This window comes from Lepidochelys kempii, chromosome 16 (assembly GCF_965140285.1).
Source record: "Lepidochelys kempii isolate rLepKem1 chromosome 16, rLepKem1.hap1, whole genome shotgun sequence".
NCBI classification, from domain to species: Eukaryota; Metazoa; Chordata; order Testudines; family Cheloniidae; genus Lepidochelys; species Lepidochelys kempii.
Window position 1 is genome coordinate 24136927 of NC_136395.1, and position 20467 is coordinate 24157393.

Genomic DNA, 20467 nt, shown 5'->3' on the forward strand with positions numbered 1-20467 from the left:
CTTCATCGGATGCATACCGTGGAAACTGCAGCAGACTTTATATATACACAGAGAATATGAAACAATACCTCCTCCCACCCCACTGTCCTGCTGGTAATAGCTTATCTAAAGTGATCATCAGGTTGGGCCATTTCCAGCACAAATCCAGGTTTTCTCACCCTCCACCCCCCCACACAAATTCACTCTCCTGCTGGTGATAGCCCATCCAAAGTGACAACTCTTTACACAATGTGCATGATAATCAAGTTGGGCCATTTCCTGCACAAATCCAGGTTTTCTCACATACCCCCCACCCCCATACACACACAAACTCACTCTCCTGCTGGTAATAGCTCATCCAAACTGACCACTCTCCAAGTTTAAATCCAAGTTAAACCAGAACATGGGGGGGGGGGGGGGAAGGGTAGGAAAAAACAAGAGGAAATAGGCTACCTTGCATAATGACTTAGCCACTCCCAGTCTCTATTTAAGCCTAAATTAATAGTATCCAATTTGCAAATGAATTCCAATTCAGCAGTTTCTCCCTGGAGTCTGGACTGTTTCTCATTTACCATTCAGAGTGGGTCTCTGAGACTTTCCAATGCACTGACATGGGAATTGTCACAATGCCCCAAGGGGGGTGAAGAGGAGGTGGGCCCAGGACTCTGCATCCCCTGCACACAAACTGCATGGAGGGGTTTGTGTTGCACTCCAGAAAGGAATATGTGCACCCCTCAGCTCCCTGAGACAGAACAGTCCCTAAGGCTTCCCTTGATGCGTACATCTCTGCACTGCTCCCAACACAGGGCTGTGCAAACGTAGCCCTGCGAATCTGCTGGTGCTGTAATACGGGGGAGAGAGCGTGAGAACTGGCTGACTGCAAAGGCAGGCATGGGCCTTCAGGGTGCAATGTGAAGTTACTGCAGCATGAGTGTTGGTTGTACACCTACTGGACTAAGGCTGGCTATTCACTAGTGTAGGGGTTAAATCTCTAGTCTGCCGCCTGCCTCGCCTCCCCTCCCCTCCCCCGCTTGTGCAAAGCCCAGCCTTGACAGTCTGCCCTGGGGAGGGTCCTCCTCTGTTAGAAGCAATCAGGTATCTCCTGAAGCTTGGGGTAAAGAGAAGCCAGAGACCCAAATTAAGTGTGGAGAGAGCACAAGGGATGAGGGAGGGAAGAGTGCAGGCGTGACAGTGTGTAACTCACTTCTGTGATGGCTGAACATTCCCTGCCATTCAGCTTTCTTCCAGCAGTGAGTGAGGCCTCCTTTATCATCTCTATGTAGCCAGCCGTGATTTCTTGTGGTCCCACTTTGGCTAGGGGAATTCAGTCTGCATTCGTCTACATTAGGGCCAGACAGTGGCCTTGTTTGCATTGCTTATAGCACAGCTTTGTTTAACAAAACCAAACCCTCAGCTTCCTCCTCATTGTAAATGGAATTCCCTGCACTGCAGAAGATAAGGGCTTCTGGGCACAGTGTGCTGGTTTCTTTGGGATGTTAAAGGAGAAGCTGGCTGCTTAGCTAAGAGTTAATTTCTCTTTTTAAAATGCAAAGCAATCAGCTTAACAACTAGATTGCAGCCTTCCCTCTGCCTGCAGGGCAGACAGTTCATGAGTCCCAGGTTTGAAAGAGAGGGCACTCCAGTTAAAGAAGCAAGCACCATAAAGCAAAAAGAACAGCATATTGTAGCCGATCTTGTGCAGACTGGTGCAGACCAACAAAGCCAGCTAAAAAGAGGTTTTAAATTTACCTACTTCCAAGTTCTTCACTGCAGTTGTGTAGATGCCAAAATTTCTGATATCAACCTATTACTTAGCTTCATAGAAGGGAAGTAATTTATAGCTCTTACTCCTTGCTAATGAGACACAGCAATAAAGCTCAGATGGAAATAAATTAAGTGGTTGGTTAGTCCAGTTACTTTTCAGGTTTACACAAAGCCTGCTAGGACCAGTACAGAGTAGTGTTTTCAAGGTCTAGAAACAGTTAAAATCCAAGGAAAGAAAAAAAGTCAAGTGATTTTTTTAAAGTTAAAAGAAGAGGAGGACTTGTGGCACCTTAGAGACTAACCAGTTTATTTGAGCATAAGCTTTCGTGAGCTACAGCTTTTAAAACTTTAAAACTTCTGTTTTAAATATTGTGGGCTGGCCTGTGCTGCCCTCAGCTGGTGAGCTTTTACTGACATGGGTTGTCATATTGACTTGCCACAGCAGAAATGGTGTGGTAATTTACTCTGTCTCCAGCTGCTTGGAGTAACCAGCCATGAATGTTATCATAGAGTTGGGTCTCCCCTTTCCTAAGGAGATACACAGCTATTCATTGTTTGGGTGCATTATAGAAAGAGGGCACTCTAGCACCTGGCAGAGCAGTTATTATGTGTTGTCCATATGCACTAAAGAAATACAGTCTCTACTGGAACTGAAACTTCATTTCAATGCTCTTACCAAAAAAAGCAGTTACTTTATTTATTTTTTTTAAAAAAAGCCCTTATAGTCCTAGAAGCGTAAACAACTAAGAAGCAGACATTTTAGAGGTTTTGTGATATGATGGGGATGTGTGTGTACACTAGCCCAATTTAACTGGACCCCCTAAAAATCCTCCCTTCTTCAAATGCAGTGTTTCTCTCCTCAAAAAGGTCTGTAACAATAATAGGTGCTCACGGAACAGTAATGTAAACTGTTGCACAAAGCAATTTTAACTCTAAGGAGTCTTGGTTCCTTTCTCTCCAGTTTATTAAGAAACACAACTGAGTGTTTTCCTACCTGTTTGGGAAAACTAATTTTGATGCTTATACCGCCACTTCCAACTTTGTTTACATACAAGTACACCCCCCCCCCTTTCTCTTTCTGAAACACAGACACTTCTCTCAGCTAAATCTATACACCAACAAACGGATGTGCTTTTTCTCCCTGTTTCATACTGTTTTTACCAATTTATAAGCAGATGTGGAACAGTAATTTTCCACCTCTGTCCGCTGCTTACTCTTACCATGCATTAAGAGTAAATAAAGGCAGATAAAAGCCTTAATCTTCATGGAATGGCTGAGATGTAGAAGTACTGTCCTCCAAGTCTTACCACTTTCAGAGCTGCAGCTGTTCAAAGGAAAGACCGGTGTGCAAATTTTTGTTTGTTTCTTTTTTAATAAACATGAATATTTGACTCTTTGAATAGCCAGTCCTCTTATTCCAGGGTAATTATTAAACTGGAATCTTACTTCCGTGAATTTTAATTTGGAAACCGTTAGAATATTTTTATTATTTTGCACATATTGTGCTCTGCAGTGCTCTGGCAATATCACCAATCAGTGGATGTCTTGGTAGAATTTGTGCATTCCTTAAGCTTTGGTGAGCCTGCTGAAATGTTTGTGGTCGAGTGTAAATCAGAAGCTTGAGTCAAGGGGAAAACTATCTTGTTTCATGCATTGGCTGCAGCATTTTCCCCTTTCTCACTAAACACCAGATGATTCTCCAGGGCCTGTTATCACCTTTTAAAAGGAGGTTTTGGATAGCAGCAGTAGGAGTTATAGGTGGTGTTTGCTGCGAGGCAGTAAGGGAGTGTTTGAATTAGAGATGCTGGGGTAGGTCAGACTAGAGTAATCGGAAAGTCGATTCCCTGTAATTGATGTTGCAATGGGATACAGCAGGGAAAGTGAGCAGATGCGAGTCTGGACTACAAGTGCCCAGAGATCATGTCATGAATCTGGGCAGTGATAGCTCTTCTCTGTCCATTTTGTTTTTATTTACATAACTGAATCACTTAGGAGCTCTGGTGAGACCATGCCTGGAATGTCAGAGTCAGCTCCAGACACGTTACCAGAAACATAGAGACAAGTTAGAAAGAATTCAGAGAAGAGCAACAAAAATGAGTAAGGCGAAGAAAGATCAGGTTTATGGGGGATCAGTATGAGCATATCCTCAATGGAGGATAGATCCACCAATTGCTATTAGCAAGGATAGTCAGGCATGCAACCCCATGCTCTGGGTGTCTCTGAACCTCTGACTGTCAGAAGCTGGGAGTGGACAAAAGGGGATGGATCACTTGATAAATTGCCCTGTTCTGTTCATTCCCTCTGAAACATCTGGCACCGGCCACTGTCAGAGGCAGGATACTGGGCTAGATGGTCTGACCCAGTATGGCCATTCTTATGTAGCTTGGCTGCAGGACAGCTGAGTGTAAAGCATGCCAGTCTGCAAATATATGAAGGGCTTAAATGCCCAGAGGGAGAATTATTTAGGGAGGTAAAAAGCAGGTATCATTAGGAGTAGTGGGGTGGGCCAAAGAAAAGGTACTCTTCGGTTGGATGCTAGGAAAAAAAACTTTACTCTGTGGAACTGTCTCTGGAGAGAAGTGATGGGAGCTGTGTCCCATAAGAGTTTTGAAAGGAGACTGGACAGCATGCCAGAGAAGATATCCAGTAGGGGGACATTGGGCCCATCCCCCTCAGCCAATGTGCTAACAAGTGTTCGTTACATCAATATCGAGGATAGGTCACATTTTTTACCAGAAGGGATAGTGACATTGTAATCGGAGTCCCGCATTTCCGGTCTAGTCACTAGTGCACAGACACCCACCTCATAGAATGCCCCACTGCAACTGGACCCCTGGTTCCTAGCCACTAGGAGTGGCCAAGAAGTAAGTGGGCCCAGGAGACGGAATACCCCTTTCCTGGAGGGAGTCTAATCAGAAGAGAATTGGGGCATGCTGGCAAGGAAGGCATTGGGACAGAAAGGAGCCTAAACTGCATCACTCTAGTGCTCAGTGGAAGCCCTCAGGACCCAGGGCAGCCAGTCTACCTTTCCGCAGCAATCACGTACTGTAGAACAGTGCTACTCAAAGTGGTGGTCCATGGACCGGTGCTGGTCTGCGAGCCATCGGCTGCCAGTCTGCGCACACACTCGAAAAAAAAAATTGCCAGTCCCCCACCTTAGATAGCTTGAGAAGTGCTGGTGTAGAAGAGTGTTCTCACCACTAGCGTTCCCCGACTCACAGCTGGGTGTAGCGTAGCGGTTCTTTCCTCTCTAGGGCCTCTTCTTGCAACTCAGCCAGGTCACATTTTAGTTCCACCCCTCCTAGGGTAACAACAAGTCCAGCACAAAAATCCAGTGTCCTCAGATCTGGGCATCAGACCCACGGTCCGTACATTCTTCTCTCAGGGTTTAAAAGCATCCTTATCCCTCTGTGTCAGGGGCTTCACACCACCTTCCCAGTGGCAGAAGGAGGAACCCAGGCACACCTTGCACAGTGAGTTGCAATCCAGGGACCCTGGAAGCAGCCACAGTCTGCTCTATCAGACACCTTGCCTCGGCCTCCCTGGACTCCTACCATGAGCCTTTCTTCAGGCCTTTTCCCCAGCCCCTTGCTGGGCTCTTTGTACTGAGCAGTGCCTCCCAGGGCTTTTCCCCAGAGGTCTGCTTTCTGCCCTTTATCAGGGTCAGCCATAGGAGCTTGCTCCAGTCCTGTGCCTTCAGGTATCTTTCCCCACACACGCTTCCTCCTTGCCCTGCAGGAGTGTTTCCCACAGCTCTTGCCTGACTCTAATTCCCACAGAGCACCTGCACAATTCTTCCCCCTACAACCCCTTCTGTGCCAGACTTTCTGTCCTTGTAGCTCCACCCAGCTCCTCTCCAGCTGGGCTTCATCTTTCATTAGACCGGGGGCACCCTCCAGGTTCAGCCAGGTGAGTTAATTGGCCTTTGGGGCCCACATTAACCCTTTCACTACTTGTGCAGGGTGGACACCTCACCACAGGTCACTGAAAACTTCTTTTGAAAAAGCAGACTCCAAACTGGAAGACTGATGTATCCTGCCACTGAGCCATCAGACAGCTAAAGCTCACTTTATGTCTGGGGCACCGTGCGCTGTAATTAGTGAGCGTATCCCCATACTTATCTCAGTAGGAAGGTACACATTTATAAGATGTTCTTGAATAGACCTGTCATGCTTACTGAGATGTTAATCAAACGCTGGCTTCCATAATAAGCAGTTGTCTTCTGCTGTTTGTTCAAAACACAGGGCGCTTCTTTCCTTAAAAGCTTTTGTTTTCATCCCTGAGCAGCCAAGCCTCGTTCAGATAATTCCCCAGCACTGAAACTGTGTATTCAGTGCCCTGTGTTTCCGGAGCTTGGCTCTCCTCGAATGCCTTTCCTGTGTGTAAGATGTTGGGTTTACTTTGCATCAGTCGTGAAGGTGATTTGGATGGTTATACTAGTATTTGCTTCACACCACTTCTTTGCCATGCTTTCCACCAGTGACATCATCTTCTCTATAATCTATGTATTGACTTCTGCCATATAGAATCATAGAAGATCAGGGCTGGAAGGGACCTCAGGAGGTCATCTAGTCCAACCCCCTGCTCAAAGCAGGACCAATCCCCAATTTTTGCCCCAGATCCCAAACGGCCCCCTCAAGGATTGAGCTCACAACCCTGGGTTTAGCAGGCCAATGCTCAAACCACTCATGCAACAAGCTTTGAACCCGTCATACCAAAGCTCAGTTTTCAGCGATTCCAGTTAAAGGCATAACTACATTTGCTGATAGCAGTAGGCACATGAATATTACGTGTACTCCTTATGTCTGAAAAGCACCATAATTTATTATTTTCTCACTATGTTGGTCACATTATTTTGTTTCATTCTCCTTTCCTTACCCCTTTCCTTTGTCTACCTTCATGCTTTGCACTTGTCTAATTGATATTGTAAGCTCTGCAGGACAGGGGCTAGGGATAACATTTTCAAACCCACCTAAGCGACTTAAGAGCCTCAGTCTATGGGGTGTAGGAGCCTATGTCACTTTTGAAAATGGGACATAGGCTCCTGAATTACTTAGGCGCTTTGCCCTGGGTCTTTTTCCCTCAGTCTCAGTGGAGTTGCATGCAAAGTTTTGGCACTGTATAAATGTTTATGAATAAATACTTGAAACTATCTTTCCATCTGCAAGAGACTTGTCTCTCCTTCCAACATTGTTACTAATTTGTTTTTGAGTGTAGTCCTCTGGATTTGGGTGGACCACAGATGGAACAGCTGTAAGAGCCATTCATTGATGGCTTCCCAGCACTGCTCAACTTGCCTTGGCCAACACTTATGATTCCAGCAAATGTTTCCTGCTTTTCAGACCCTTAATGCTCTGTGTGAGCTCCCTCCCCAGAGACGGGAAAAAAAACCCGTCCAAGCCCAGCCAGATGAATAAATTGTTTTTATTCTCTGTTAAAAATTGAGAACTTCCAAGGAAATTTTGTTTTGATACTTATTGTCAAAGGTCTATTAACTGAGCAAGAGCTTGCCAAGATCTGAAATACTTAATAGCCAAATGTCCAGACACAGAGCACCAGCTTGGAAACTATGGAATGAAAAACACAATGTTCTAGCAAAACAGAGAGAGAGAGAGAGATCGAAAACGATTCTCATGAGGAGAGGAGAATGCTTTCCTGTGTGTGTGTGTGTCCCTCATCTTGCTCCCATTGAGGTCAATGGAAGTTTGGCCACTGACTTCAGTGGGGGTGGGAGGAGCAGCAGACCCTTGTTTAAGTATCTTCCCAGAAAGTTAGGTAATGAATTTGAAGATTCCACTCAGTTCCGCTCTAGATGCAAGGAGCCTGCAGTATAAACACATATAGAGATTCATTTCCTCCCTACCAGTGTTCTTCGTCTGATCTCCACACCATCATAGACTGTACAGCATGGTTACAACAAACCTCTGCGTGGGTTTCCAGTAGTGCTTGATCCCAGATCCTTCAGCATCACCTGCAGCGCTTGGAACTCTAGGAGTAACTCCATCATGTGGTAGCGGTAGTAGGCTATTATATTCTAATGGACCACCTGAGGGGCATATGACACACACAGTTCTAATGTGGCCCAGTGGTGCAATCAGTGAGAAATATTATTATAGGGCACTTATTGTTTTGTATGCTGCTTGGATGAAGCAGGCTCATTGCTGGCTCTGTTCACCGGATGGCAGGAGAAAGTAGGCCTGGTTCTTGAGTCTTTTGACGCCAACTCTACACTGTTATAGTTGAACTCAATAAGCCCAAAGACTGCTAGATGCATGTCACAGTTATCTTGCTAAATCCCTAACAGCATACAGTGTGAAATTATTGAGCTAGCTCTTGCTCTCCCATCTTGTCTGGCAAGAGAAGTCCTTTTGCCAGCAGACGAGTGGTCCTTCGTTGTTGTACCTAGAACCCCACTGCTCCACACCAATTTCACTGTAGCTTGTGTAGAGGCTTAAATCCATGTGCAAGAGACCCAAAGCATTTGCCAAATGTTGCTTCTTGCTTATCTATATGTACAGGGAAATATGAACAAATCATCCTCACCCTCCGATCACTCAGCCAGCTCCCTTTAGCACTCTCTGTCCTTTCCCACAGTTCAGTGACATTGGTGTGAGAATCTTTCCCTCCACAAGCCTTGCCATCTGGAACAACCTTTTTGTTCCTCAGCACCCCATCAACTCTCCGTCTATTTCCAGTTCTCAGCTGATCCTTTTTTGTCTCCATTGCTGAAGCCTCTCTCTCTATTATTGGCCTGTTGACCAAATATTTAGTTTATTTGTCCATTATTGCACCGCCCACTGTAATGAATACCATATTGTCCTGTATTACTGTTTTTTGGGATTGAGCCTCCATAAATGACTGTACAGAATAAATCTGTGTGGCCTCCAAGTGGACCGTGTGCAAAGGCATGTTACGCCCTTATATTTCAGGGGGATCTGGATGTGTTTCCTTGTGATAAAGCACCGACTTATGCAGTCTTTATTGACAGGGAAACGAAGAAGGAGCTGGGACTCCTCAGTCCCTCTTCTGTTGGAGGTGAAAGCGTGAAGAACCCCTTTGCTGCTAAAAACGCTTCTTAAATTCCAGTACAAACAGGGCTAGCGTTGCATTCTTCTCACAGTCTTTTGTACAATGGCTCTGAGGTTAAGCTACGGAAGCTCTGTGTCTGTGGCAGGGTTCGGCTATCTTGTTACAGCAGCTGTTCTTTCAGCTGTGGTAAGTGATCAGTCATATAATTAAACAATGTAAAACTTTTCCTCTGCTAAGAAAATACTTGCAAGGGTTAGGCTTCCCTAACTGCACTGTGCAGGCAGTGGAGTAGAAACTGTAAGAGGGCACTGGTTTAAGTATCCATTTGATGTCAGGGTTCAGTTTAGATATGGATTCAGCAGCTAACTTGCTGTCTTGCTTTCCAGTCTGCAGCATTTTGTATTTCTGCCATGTGAGCTGAGCCTAAATTTTATTTTTGTCTATTAACTGCTGAGAACTTTCCTCTTTGTCAAAGTACTGGATGCTTATGATGGAATATTATTTCTTTCCTCTTTGCCTTTATTAGTTTCTAGTACTCAGAGGCATGCTAGCCTGCCCTGGTAGAGGGACACAGGCCCTTCCTTTAATCTAAAATACATCAGGATTGATTTATTTCTTTTTAATATTGCTATCCTGAATTCCTTCTAGTTGTAGCCTTAGAACTTTATGGTCTCAAAAGAAGCGATAATACATTGTCTGTGCTTAATAAATAATAATAATATAGAGGCAGCAATGGCCAGTTAGAATTGCAAAGTTTGCCAGGTACAGGGTAGCTTGAAGGGATTCAACAGCTGTCAGGAGTAGAGATTTATTAGTATAATTCCTAGAAGCCACATAAAAGCATTGGAGTAAATAGTGCATCATAATATCACAGAAGTGTAAACATTAGGGCTGTAAAAGTCCTGTTAGGTCACCTATCCATCTCCCTGCCAATGTCACATTGTTCTCTGCCATGGTTTTCCCTGCCTAGCAATGATAGGACTCCCAGCATTTGCCAGTGAGAGACTGATAGATCACACATGTTATAGGGAAATATAACAGTGATTTTGCAAACCATGTAAAATATATAGATGAAAGGGGAAAATATATATATATATTCCCTGGAGCCTTCCAACTTATGGAATGTTTATATACAGGAACGGATAGAAAGGGAACTTCCATGTCTTTTGTCTCCACCCTTCCATGCAAAGAAGTGGCGAATCAGCAGAGGAAGAGTAACGGCAAAGCTGAACGGACGGGGAGACAGTAATCAGAGAACAGGGACTAGAGGAAAAAAAGAGGCTAGGAAGGAAGTCAGGAAATGGAGGTGGGTGGACCTGGAAAGTAATAAAGGTCAACAAAGATTTTCCTTAGACGATTTCAGTGCGAGAACCAATGGAAACTTTCCAATTGTTTGGAACTGCAGTAATTAGGAGTCCAGAAAAGCAGTCTTAGTTTAACAAGAGCTTCATTGTACTGCACATGCCTAAGAAATCTCTATTTCATTTCCCTCTCCCAGCCTGTCAGCATGGTGGAACACGCTGAGTTTCTGAAGGCTGGAAAGGAGCCGGGCCTACAGATCTGGCGGATTGAGAAATTTGATTTGGTACCTGTGCCAAAAAACCTGTATGGAGACTTCTTCACTGGAGATGCTTATCTGCTTCTGAACACCGTCAAACAACGAAGTGGGAACCTGCAGTATGACCTGCATTTCTGGTTAGGTAAGGTCCGAGGGGCTTGTCTCTGTCTTAATGGAAATTGGCAGTTCTTCCAACTCCTGGAGCTAAACCTGGGAAGGTGAAAGTTCTTGCATGGTGTTCCTCTCACTGGTCCAGGACTCTTGGGTAAACCTGTCCTGCCACAAGGGAAAAGAAGGCAAAAGTGGCACTATTAAGGTCATGTAATTTTATATTCCCATAGCGCCTCTCATTCCAAAATGTTTCACGCTTTCTCTGAATGCTGCACTACTGACATGCAGCCACCTCTGGAGTGGAGGGCAGCAACTAGTCATTGCCCTGCACAACCACAAGAAGGGAAAATGTTGTTCAGACTCTACAACAAACCCTTACACTTCTGTAAAGTGCCATGGGATCTTTAATGCTCACATAGAGCAGACGGGACCTCAGTTGAGCTCTCATACAAAACACGCATCCCCACAGCAGCTCTGCGGTGCTGTAAAGTGGTGTAGCCTGCTAACGAGAAACGGGGCTCTAGTTTAGTGCGTTGTCATATCTATGTTGTAGCAATGCCAGATAACCTGAGAGAGGGATTCTCAAGGGTTGCTGACAGTCTGCAGAGCCAGGCTGTTGATCCACTAGTGCCCCCTAAGGGTCTGCTAGATTGCCTGACTTTTGGGCAGACTGAATGCATCTTCTTGCCAAGTCAGCTGGCCAGGCTGTCAGTGGTAGTAGCGACTAGCTCTTATCCAGAGCTTTTCATCTGTAGATCTCAAAGCGCTTTACAAAGGAGGTCAGTGTCACTATAGCTGTTTTACAGACTCAGTCCCTACCTGGCTGTAATAAAATATCTGGCAGTAGAGGTTTTTCAGGAAACTAGCCCTCGAGGGAATTGTTTGCATAGGGTGAAACAGCGAATGAGAAGGCAGAGGCCCTGCATTCACTCTGCGGTGTCTTCCTTTGATTTCTAGGGGATTTCTGTAGTCAGGATGAAAGTGGTGCAGCTGCCATATTCACTGTCCAGATGGACGATTATCTTCACGGAAAGGCTATCCAGCATCGGGAGGTGCAAGGGCACGAGTCTTCAACTTTCCTGGGATACTTCAAATCCGGCCTGAAGTACAAAGTATGTATTTGCTGGACATCCAGCCTAGCAGGTCTGAATCTGAGTAGAAAGGTTTCCCAGCCTGTCCATGTCACCAAGAAGAAGTAAGAGTTGCCCTCTTGTCGATCACAGGGAATAAATTCCTCACCAGATGTTTTCAATGACAGGGTACAGAACAGCAACTCCTAGTAAGAGAGCCTGGGCTGGATTCGATGAGACAGAAATGAAAGCCCCACGCAATTGTAGGGACTGGAGATTTGTTTTTCTTGGAAGAAGGGAGCTGCCCCAAGGCGTCTGCAACTGATTTGGGAAATAGAAATCTAAGTTAATGGCAGATGTCTTGCCCTGTGCGTTGATTGTACCCCTCCCCAATTACCCAACTAGCTATGGCCTTTCCAGTATCACTATTTCCATGCCCACCACATTTCCTCTCCTACCTCTCTTGGCATCTATCATCGGTAGTATTACGGGAAGGTGGGGGAAAGCATTGTGGAATCATTCTTCCATAGTGGTGCAAAATGGTGGGATAGGAGGGGGTGGAATTAGATTATCCAGAAATAGTCATCCACATTAGCTATCCACTGGCACAAGCAAAGCAACATTATGCCAGACTCTTCCGCAGTTGGCTATTTTTTTCCTTGTCCAGGATTTTCCTACAATTTTTTTATTTGCTTATTCGTAACCCTAGTAGTTTCCATTCCTTTCTCATTTTAATTTGGTTTCACTTTTTGGGGAATGGCTGAAACCTACTGCATAAATTGTCCAAGAATAGAACAGAAGCTTCTGCCAGATATAGACCTTTAATCTGTGGATGTATCATTTTTGAAAGTGTTTTAAACCTCACCTTGGACAAATGCAGGGAAAAGGACAGGTAGCAAAAAGGTGAGTTTTCTCTTACCGCGTGTTGTATGGAGAGTGAAAGAATGTGTGATAGGCAGTTGTCCAGAGACAGACTGCTCAAAGGGAGGCATCATGTTTTAGTGGTTAGAGCAATGAGCTGGGTGGTCGGGAATTGTGAGTACTATTCCCAGCTCGGCCCTGATATGGTCTTTGTAACTTCCTCTTTTGAATTCACTTTGTTTTCTGTTCACTCTCTTAGCAGCAGTGAGAGTGAATGGTAGAGTATGAGCAACCGGGAGTAGGTGAAGGCGCATGTTCCACATAGTGCAATAAAAAGGCCAACATAAACTAGGCTTCCTCCACTTCCCACTCACCCCCTTTATATTCATATTCAGAGGCTTGCTTTACACAGCTTGGGTGTGTCCCAGGATCCTTTGCATCTTTTTCCCTGCGTATGTTGGAGAAGTGGCTCCGGGGATTGGCGTGATGATTGATGTAGTGATATGTGCAGACAGAGACTGGGGACTAGCTTGCCCCCTGAGGCAGCTGTGGGTGACCCCTTGCCCTTGGGAGATGAGAACCTCTGACACAGACACAACAACTTCAGTCTCTCAGTTCCTTCAGGGCAAGCATGTGAGTAGGAGTTACCGTCTTCTTTGTTCTTCAAGGCTGGTGGAGTGGCTTCTGGCTTCAAGCATGTGGTTCCCAATGAGGTGGCTGTCCAAAGAGTCCTTCAGATCAAAGGCAGACGAACGGTTCGAGCTACTGAGGTTCCTGTGAGCTGGGACAGTTTCAACAACGGAGATTGTTTCATCCTTGATCTGGGCAGTGTAAGTCTGCTAGTGAAACACACGTTTGGCAAATCTTTGGGGAATGGGGGATGTCTTGGCGGGCCGTTTTTCTTCCTAGTCTGTGTTAAGCTGTGCGAGGCTCCCCTAGGTCACCAGTGATTTCACCAACTGCACAGCCGATCTATTAACTCTCTATTGCCACGTTGGAAAGTGAGCTGTACTTTCCTGGTCTGTTGAGCTGTGGGACTCCAGCCCCCTAGATCCACGCTTCCCAACCCCTCACCAAATGCTGCTGCAGGCTGCCCCTTCCTGCCTGCATGAAAAGGCCCTAATGCACCGCTGCTGCTTAGCTCAGCCCTGTTAACCCAGCCATTGGGGTGTTCTTTGCATTATGCTGCCTAAAGAAGCCTCATGTTCCTGGAATGGGGCTCTCTGAAATGCCGTACTCTTTGTCTGTGCCCTGCAGGACATCCACCAGTGGTGCGGTTCCAAGAGCAATCGGTTTGAGCAGATGAAGGCCACCCAGGTGGCCAAGGGGATCCGGGATAACGAGCGGAGTGGCCGTGCCAAAGTCTACGTCGTGGAGGAAGGGTCAGAGCGGGAGCAAATGCTGCAGGTCACTTTCTTTGTATTTCACCAAACATCACAGCGAAGTCCTCTCTGTGCAATCAGCTGCGGGGGCGATGAGCGGGGCATCCAGATGAAAGGACGGCCTGTACGCACGTGTGCGGTGCAGAATGTGTATGTCGATGTACAATATCGGCAGGAGAAGGGCTGTCAAATGGCTACAGCGCAGGCTTGTGAGTCACGATATCTTGGTCTAACTCTGGCCTTGCCATTGACTTGCTGTGTGGCCTTGGACAAGTCGTATACCCTGTCTGGGCCTCAGTTTCCCCATCTGTTTCCTGCACCACAGTGTAAGAATTAATGAACGTGTGTGAAGTGCTTTGAGGTCCTCAGAGGGAAGGGGCTATCCAAGTGCACAGTACTAGTGTTATTTCTGCTGACCATTCTATTGTGCAAGGGACAGAAAACTGGGATTTGAGCCCAGTTTGGAGATCAGAATATATCAGTTTTGATGTTGTTGACCTACAGTTTTCTCTTGTGTGGTTTTGTGTGTGTGTGTGTGTTCAGAGCATCTGGGGAGCAGAAATTCTCTTGGATCAACACACATAGCTAGCAGATTGTTTTCCTCTCTCTCAGGTTCTGGGACCTAAGCCCAATCTGCCAGAAGGAGCCTCTGATAACCTCAAAGCTGATGCATCCAATAGAAAGCTGGCTAAGCTGTATAAGGTAACAAGAAGCAGATGGCTCCTGACAAAGGAGCCCTGCAAAGGGTGGAATCATAGAATCATTGAAATGTAGGGCTGGAAGGGACCTTGAGAGGTCATCTAGTCCAGCCCCCTGTGCTAAGGCAGGATCAAGTAAACCTAGACCATCACTGAAAGGTGTTTGTCTAACATGTTCTAACTAGACAGAGCTGGAGCAGAGCAGAGGTACTCTGATTCTCACTAGTGTCGCTAGCTATTTATGAAATGTTAGCAAAGAACGTTTACAGCAAGACCATCTAAGTGGCCACCATCACTTTATTGCCTTGACCAGGCCTTACTGACTTCCATGTGACAGCTGGAATTTTCAGGAACTGAGGTGAAATGTCGCACATGCCAGCCCACTGGGAGAGTACGCAGTTGCTGTCAATGAGAGAAGGAAGTGATGTGAAATGAATCAGTGTAGCAGCTGTATTCGGTGGGGGGAAGAGGGAGCGCTCCTGTGTCCTGTCAGGGAGATGTCAGGTATGAACTAGAATCAATGAGCTTGGGACCCAACTCTGTTAACTCCTCTGTCGCCATTGGGCAGGCTGGCTCAACAGCTCTGGAGGTTCAGTGCTCTGGCTAGCCACAGTGTGGGCAACAGCAGGGCAGACTGCCCACAGGGACCTGCCAGTGTCCCTCAGCCCTGCCCTGAAGAGACCACTTCAAGGGGCGAGAAGGGAGTTTGGGTCCATGGCCATTCAATCTGCTGGGGGGTGATTTAGTAAACAAGTATGGGACGTGGTTTTGTGAGGTCAACACTTGTCCATTAGTAACTCAAGTCTGAGTCCACCAAACTCATTTGATGTGGACCAGCAAACCCACCAGGGCTTTTCCTCAGGATAGTCATCAGGATGCTGAAATGGCCCTGTCCAGTCCTTGGGGCACAGGACAGTTCTGCTGAAAAGGCCCCTTTGGCTGCATTTGCACTGAGGACATTGGAGAGATGGGCCACCAGTTCTGTAGTCTCATAGGAAGCTGCAGTAGTGGGAGAAATCCCTGAAATCTGTGGGGCAGACCACCTTCGTATCACATCACTGCTCTGCCAAGAACATCACGTTTGAAGGACAGGAAGCGTGAAGGAAACCAATGCACCCAAGTCATGACGTCCGCCTCCAACTGCTTCATGTAGCTGTGGAACATTGAGGGGAGAAGGTCTCCAGGTTCTTCCACACAATGTCTCTGAACTGATCCTCGTGTTGCATTCTCCCAGGTCTCCAATGGTGCAGGGAACATGGCAGTCTCTCTGGTTGCAGACGAGAATCCGTTCTCCCAGGCTGCACTGGACTCCAACGACTGCTTCATTCTGGACCATGGCTCTGATGGGAAAATCTTCATTTGGAAAGGTACCCTGGGAAGGGAGGAGAAATAGATAAAGGCAGGCGTGCGCTGGATCTATATTCGATTCTTGCTTTCTGCAAGTAGTGGGTGGGGAGGGAATGCATGATGCCAGTCAATTGCAGCTCCTCCAGGGAATTAAGGAACAGCACACGGGCTCAGAAGGGCATCTCGTCTGTAGCTCCTCAGGTGGAGGGATGGCTGCTGCAATGTGGCGCCCAAAGGGGGGGGTCTCAGGAGGGAGACTTAGCAGAAAATGTTAAGAAGTTCTGAGTGGAAGGGTAGATCATTTAGATTCACGGATACCCATGCAGGGATCTTTGTATACGGCGCCCCGGCAGGCATGCGGGTCTGCCTGTGGCAGGGGGGACACTCATGTGGAAATGGTTCCCCCATGAGCTATGCGAGTCTCCTCTCTCCCTCTGTGCAATCCTGATGCCTGAGCACCAGGGGAGAGGGTCTTGCTGACTGTCCCTCGCTGTGGGGCTCGTGCCCGTCAGAGCATTACAAGTGTTTGACCACAGGCCACTGGGCTGTGGATCATGGATGACTGGGATGGTGCAAGGGGGAGGAAGTTTAGACTGTGTCACTGGGCCAAATGCTATAGGACTTGGCACGTACAATTATAGAGTCATAGAGTTCAAGGCCAGAAGGGACCACGAGCTCTCTAGTCTGACCTGTACATCACAGGCCACCAACACCATCCAACCACCCTCACACACAGACCAGCCAAAGTATTACAGCCGTCAGGAGACTAAACTAGCCTGTGCCACAGGCAGAGGACAGGAGGGACCGAGGAGCTCCAGGGCTGGAGGCCCCCAGAAATGGCAGAGAATTGATTTAATGAGCTATCCCAGGTGATCCTAATCATTCACTACATCACAGATGGTTGCTGTTTTCTTCATCACCTGCAGGTGGAGCCCTACTGCAGTGCAGCAGTGGAAGGGGTTTAACTTGTGGACGGGTGACTTGCTTTCCACTGTGGGCATGAAGGAAATCGGGGGGGGGGGGCGGGGGGGGGAAGAGGGTTGTTTTTAAATCAGAGTGTATTATTGAACAATCATCAACCCTGCCCTTTTTGTTCTTATTAAAGGCAAGAAGGCCAACTCCGACGAGAGGAAGGCAGCCCTGAAAACTGCCTCAGAGTTCATCTCCAAGATGCGGTACCCCAAACACACCCAGGTAAGTAGCGCCGGCGGGGGCGGCTGCATACCCTGACCTTGGGCTGATGCTCAGATACCATTGAGGGTGCACCTCAAACTCTCCTCAGCCAGCCACCTGGGGCGGTGGTTCAGTCTGTCTGAGGGCCAGCAGGAGAAACAGAGAGAAACTGCCCAGGAAGGACTCAGAACGACTCCCATTGGGCATGAAGAGGCGCTGACTAACCTGTCCCTAGGGGAAGACTTGCCCCATGGCTTCTCCAGCATTTTCTTAAGAGAGATTCCTTCTCTCCCAGCCCCACTGTGCTGTGGTAACCAGTGGAACACGCTTTTGAGGTCCATGGTTTTATTGTGATAGCACAGACTTTCCAGGTAGATTTGTGCTTAAAACAGACTTGGACAGACACATGGGCCGGGTGCAAATGAATGCTTCACAGCCAGTGGTCACTTTGCTGGTGGAAATGCTGTGAGAGCCACCCAGTGCGGTGTGTAGAACAGCACCTCTCTCCCGGTGATAGTGGGAGGGAATGATTGCCAAATCTCCCCTTATGGGGCCAGCGAGACCTGTGGGCACTTCAGAGGCGGCCGGCCGGCTGGCTGGCTGTGGGTTTGCGACGTATTAGTTCAGGGCTGCCCCAGGATTGCTCTCTGTGGCTGAATCCTGCCCTGGGGAGTCGCCCTAGGGATTTGTACGGCCCCGAGTCTTCCTGAAGCCCGTGTTACAGCTGGGATTGGCTAGAACTGCAGCCCTGCCAGGCTCCGGGCAAGACTCCCCCTGACAGGCCGGCTCCCTCGTTTCAGATCCAAGTCCTGCCTGAGAGCGGTGAGACCCCCTTGTTCAAGCAATTCTTCAAGAACTGGCGGGACAGGGACCAGACGGAGGGGCTGGGCACGGCCTACATCTCCAGCCACATCGCCCAGGTTGAGAAGGTGCCCTTCGACGCCGCCACGCTGCACAACTCCACGTCCATGGCTGCCCAGCACGGCATGGAGGACGATGGCTCTGGCAAGAAACAGGTAGGAGGTGGCATGGAGGGAGCCTGGAGGCACCAGCACCCCCAGGGGCCAGTTTTTGTCTCCTCTTGATTCTTCCATTATCTGCCTCCTGGCAGGGGACAAGGGGAGGGTGACAGTCTGGGAGTGCATTGCAGCAGAGGGACTGCCCAAGAGAGCTTCTCCCCTCTCCACCTGGACTCCTGGGTTTGTGCAAAGAAGCCAGGCTGAGGTTGTGCTCAGAAGGGCTAAACACTGAGGCATCCTCTTCTCTCTGCTGTGCAATCCCAGTTCCAACTGAAAAGAGGTCCTGGCCAATGCCTGCCCCTTTGGAAACCTGGGGGACCAGCCCGGCTGAAAGCTCAGCCCAAGGTCACCCTAGGCTGGAGAAACTCTTGGGTACCACCAAGCCAGCAAGACGACTAGTCACCCAGCCCACAGGCGCTCGGCCCCACATTTACCCCAAGGGCCCTGCGCCTTTTGGTGTATCTGGCCCAAGGCTGGGGCTTGTAAGGAAACCAGGCAAGTTTTGCCTTGATTCTGGGCCTCTCTGGGAAGGTTTTGCACAAAGCTGGATGTCACTGGCTGTGGGAAGAGCTCATGGTTTTACCACCTTTCCCCAGCAGGTGGCACTGCAGGGCCATGACTCATAGGAGGTTGACTACGTGAAGTAAAAACAGGAAAAAAAGCCCCTTGTTAATGTCGCGCAGTTTGTTCTGTTCTCACATTTCCTGGTTGAAGGTATTTCCCCTCCCCCTTCTTGCTGCTGGTTTTGCAGATCTGGAGAATAGAAGGCTCTGCTAAAGTGCCCGTGAATCCTTCGCTGTATGGCCAGTTCTATGGCGGGGACAGCTACATTATCTTGTACGACTACAAGCACGGTGGAAAAATGGGACAGATTATCTATACATGGTAAGAGGGATTTTCTGGAGAGGAGCCAAAAAGCAAATGCCCCTGCACTGTAACTCCATGGGACTGGAGTCCACTGCTGTGAGATCATATCATTATGGGCTGCCACTTACCCCGGGATCCACCCGAAATTAGATTTCTCCCTGGAGAGGCTCCCCCTGAAGGCCAAATACTAGTAGGAGGATAGTAGGGGGTTGGGGCATGTGGGGGTAAGAAGGGGTCAGTGCGAAAAGGAATCAGACACACTGTGACTGGGCCTTCCAGGCAGGCCCCAGTGGAACTGGGGAAGCAGCAGCCACTGCCAGGGGAGGAGAGCGCTCTCATGTGGCTTACACATCATCATGAGCTGTGCAGCTGAAATCTTAAGGGAGTGTTCACAGTGTGGAGGTTGAGTAGTGGCTCCTGCTAACAGCCACAGCAGCTGTTTGTTAAATCAGCTACCACAGGGTTAGGCATAATGGAAGACTGTGGATACTTAGAAAACCCTGCTCATCTTGAAAAGTATTGATCTCCCTTCCTAAACATTCCATTCTCTGTCTGTTAGCGGATCCCTCTCCGCACCTAATGCGAAATGCTGTGCAAGTCGGTTAACAACCAGGAGTCCCTTGCCTTTTCCTGACCTCTCTACTAGGGCTTAGGAAATTGCACTGTGATCTGAGGACTTAGATTTTGTTCTGTTTTTCAGGCAGGGTGCAGATTCCTCCCAGGATGAGATCACAACCTCCGCTTTCCTCAGCGTCCAGCTGGACGAAGAGCTGGGAGGCAGCCCTGTGCAGGTAGATAAACTCACCGCTTCTGTAACTAATGACATGTGTGCCTTTGCCATGGCAAGCCAGTTTCCTGCACCCCACTCCGGTGAGGGACACCGTCCTTCTGTGCCTCACTGTTAATAATGCTCAGGGGTGAATAAAGTTTGCATCATGACAGTTGGTGCAAAGTGTCGGTAGCTGATGCTGCTTGCTGGCAGGGAGGAGAGGAAAAACTTCAGATATATTTAGCTTCCCTTTCTGTAGGCTGCTGTACTGATCTAAAGTGCAAACTTCCAGAGTCAGCATAGACATCTGTTTGGATTCTTGGCTGTATTTAAAAATCAAAGCGCAAGGGAAAAGAAATGTGAGTAAGAGGAGAGCCTCTGGCACTAGGGAGAAAGAGGCAAAGAGCTCCCAAGAGCCGAATGAATTGCCCAGGGTTTCCACTGCCTCCTCCCCCACCAAAAGTGAAAGGCCTGAGGGGCTCAGGGAAGTGACTGTTTTGCAGCAGGAAGCTTAAAGACGCAGTTTGTCTTTAAAGGGGGGGAAAAAAAGTGTGTAACTCATCAGATCCCTGAGCGCGTGGTTCGTAGATTTCTCATGACTCTAAAGGAGAGGTGGTGACTGAAATCCATCCCATGATGGTTTCAGGATCCTCTTCAGTGCAAACATCACATCTGTGGTGAGGGTCGATTTTCTCCTATGATACTGGATGGCAACGGGCCTGATTGCATGTTCATTTCCCCATGCAGTTCTCTGCCGCCAGACCCCAGCAATGGTACAGGAGCCTTTGCACACCCTGCCCTGCCAGAGCTGCTTGGAAGAGGCTTTGTGCCAAGCAAAGC

The 20467-nt window shown here is 47.9% G+C and overlaps 1 protein-coding gene across 5 annotated transcripts in view; it reads left to right on the forward strand.

Annotated features, from left to right (window-relative positions):
* GSN (gelsolin) overlaps positions 1-20467 on the forward strand; it is a 52852-nt gene that overhangs the window by 24093 nt on the left and 8292 nt on the right. For 4 of the 5 annotated variants that reach the window (XM_073314890.2, XM_073314887.2, XM_073314888.2 and 1 more), the window contains 10 exons: positions 10271-10472; positions 11399-11553; positions 13041-13202; positions 13630-13779; positions 14367-14456; positions 15687-15819; positions 16905-16993; positions 17773-17988; positions 18743-18876; positions 19559-19649. In XM_073314890.2, coding sequence (XP_073170991.1) covers positions 10271-10472; positions 11399-11553; positions 13041-13202; positions 13630-13779; positions 14367-14456; positions 15687-15819; positions 16905-16993; positions 17773-17988; positions 18743-18876; positions 19559-19649 — 1422 coding nt within the window. Of the gene's footprint in view, positions 1-8851; positions 8959-10270; positions 10473-11398; positions 11554-13040; positions 13203-13629; positions 13780-14366; positions 14457-15686; positions 15820-16904; positions 16994-17772; positions 17989-18742; positions 18877-19558; positions 19650-20467 lie in introns of those variants that run through there. The other variant, XM_073314891.2, reaches the window with a different exon arrangement.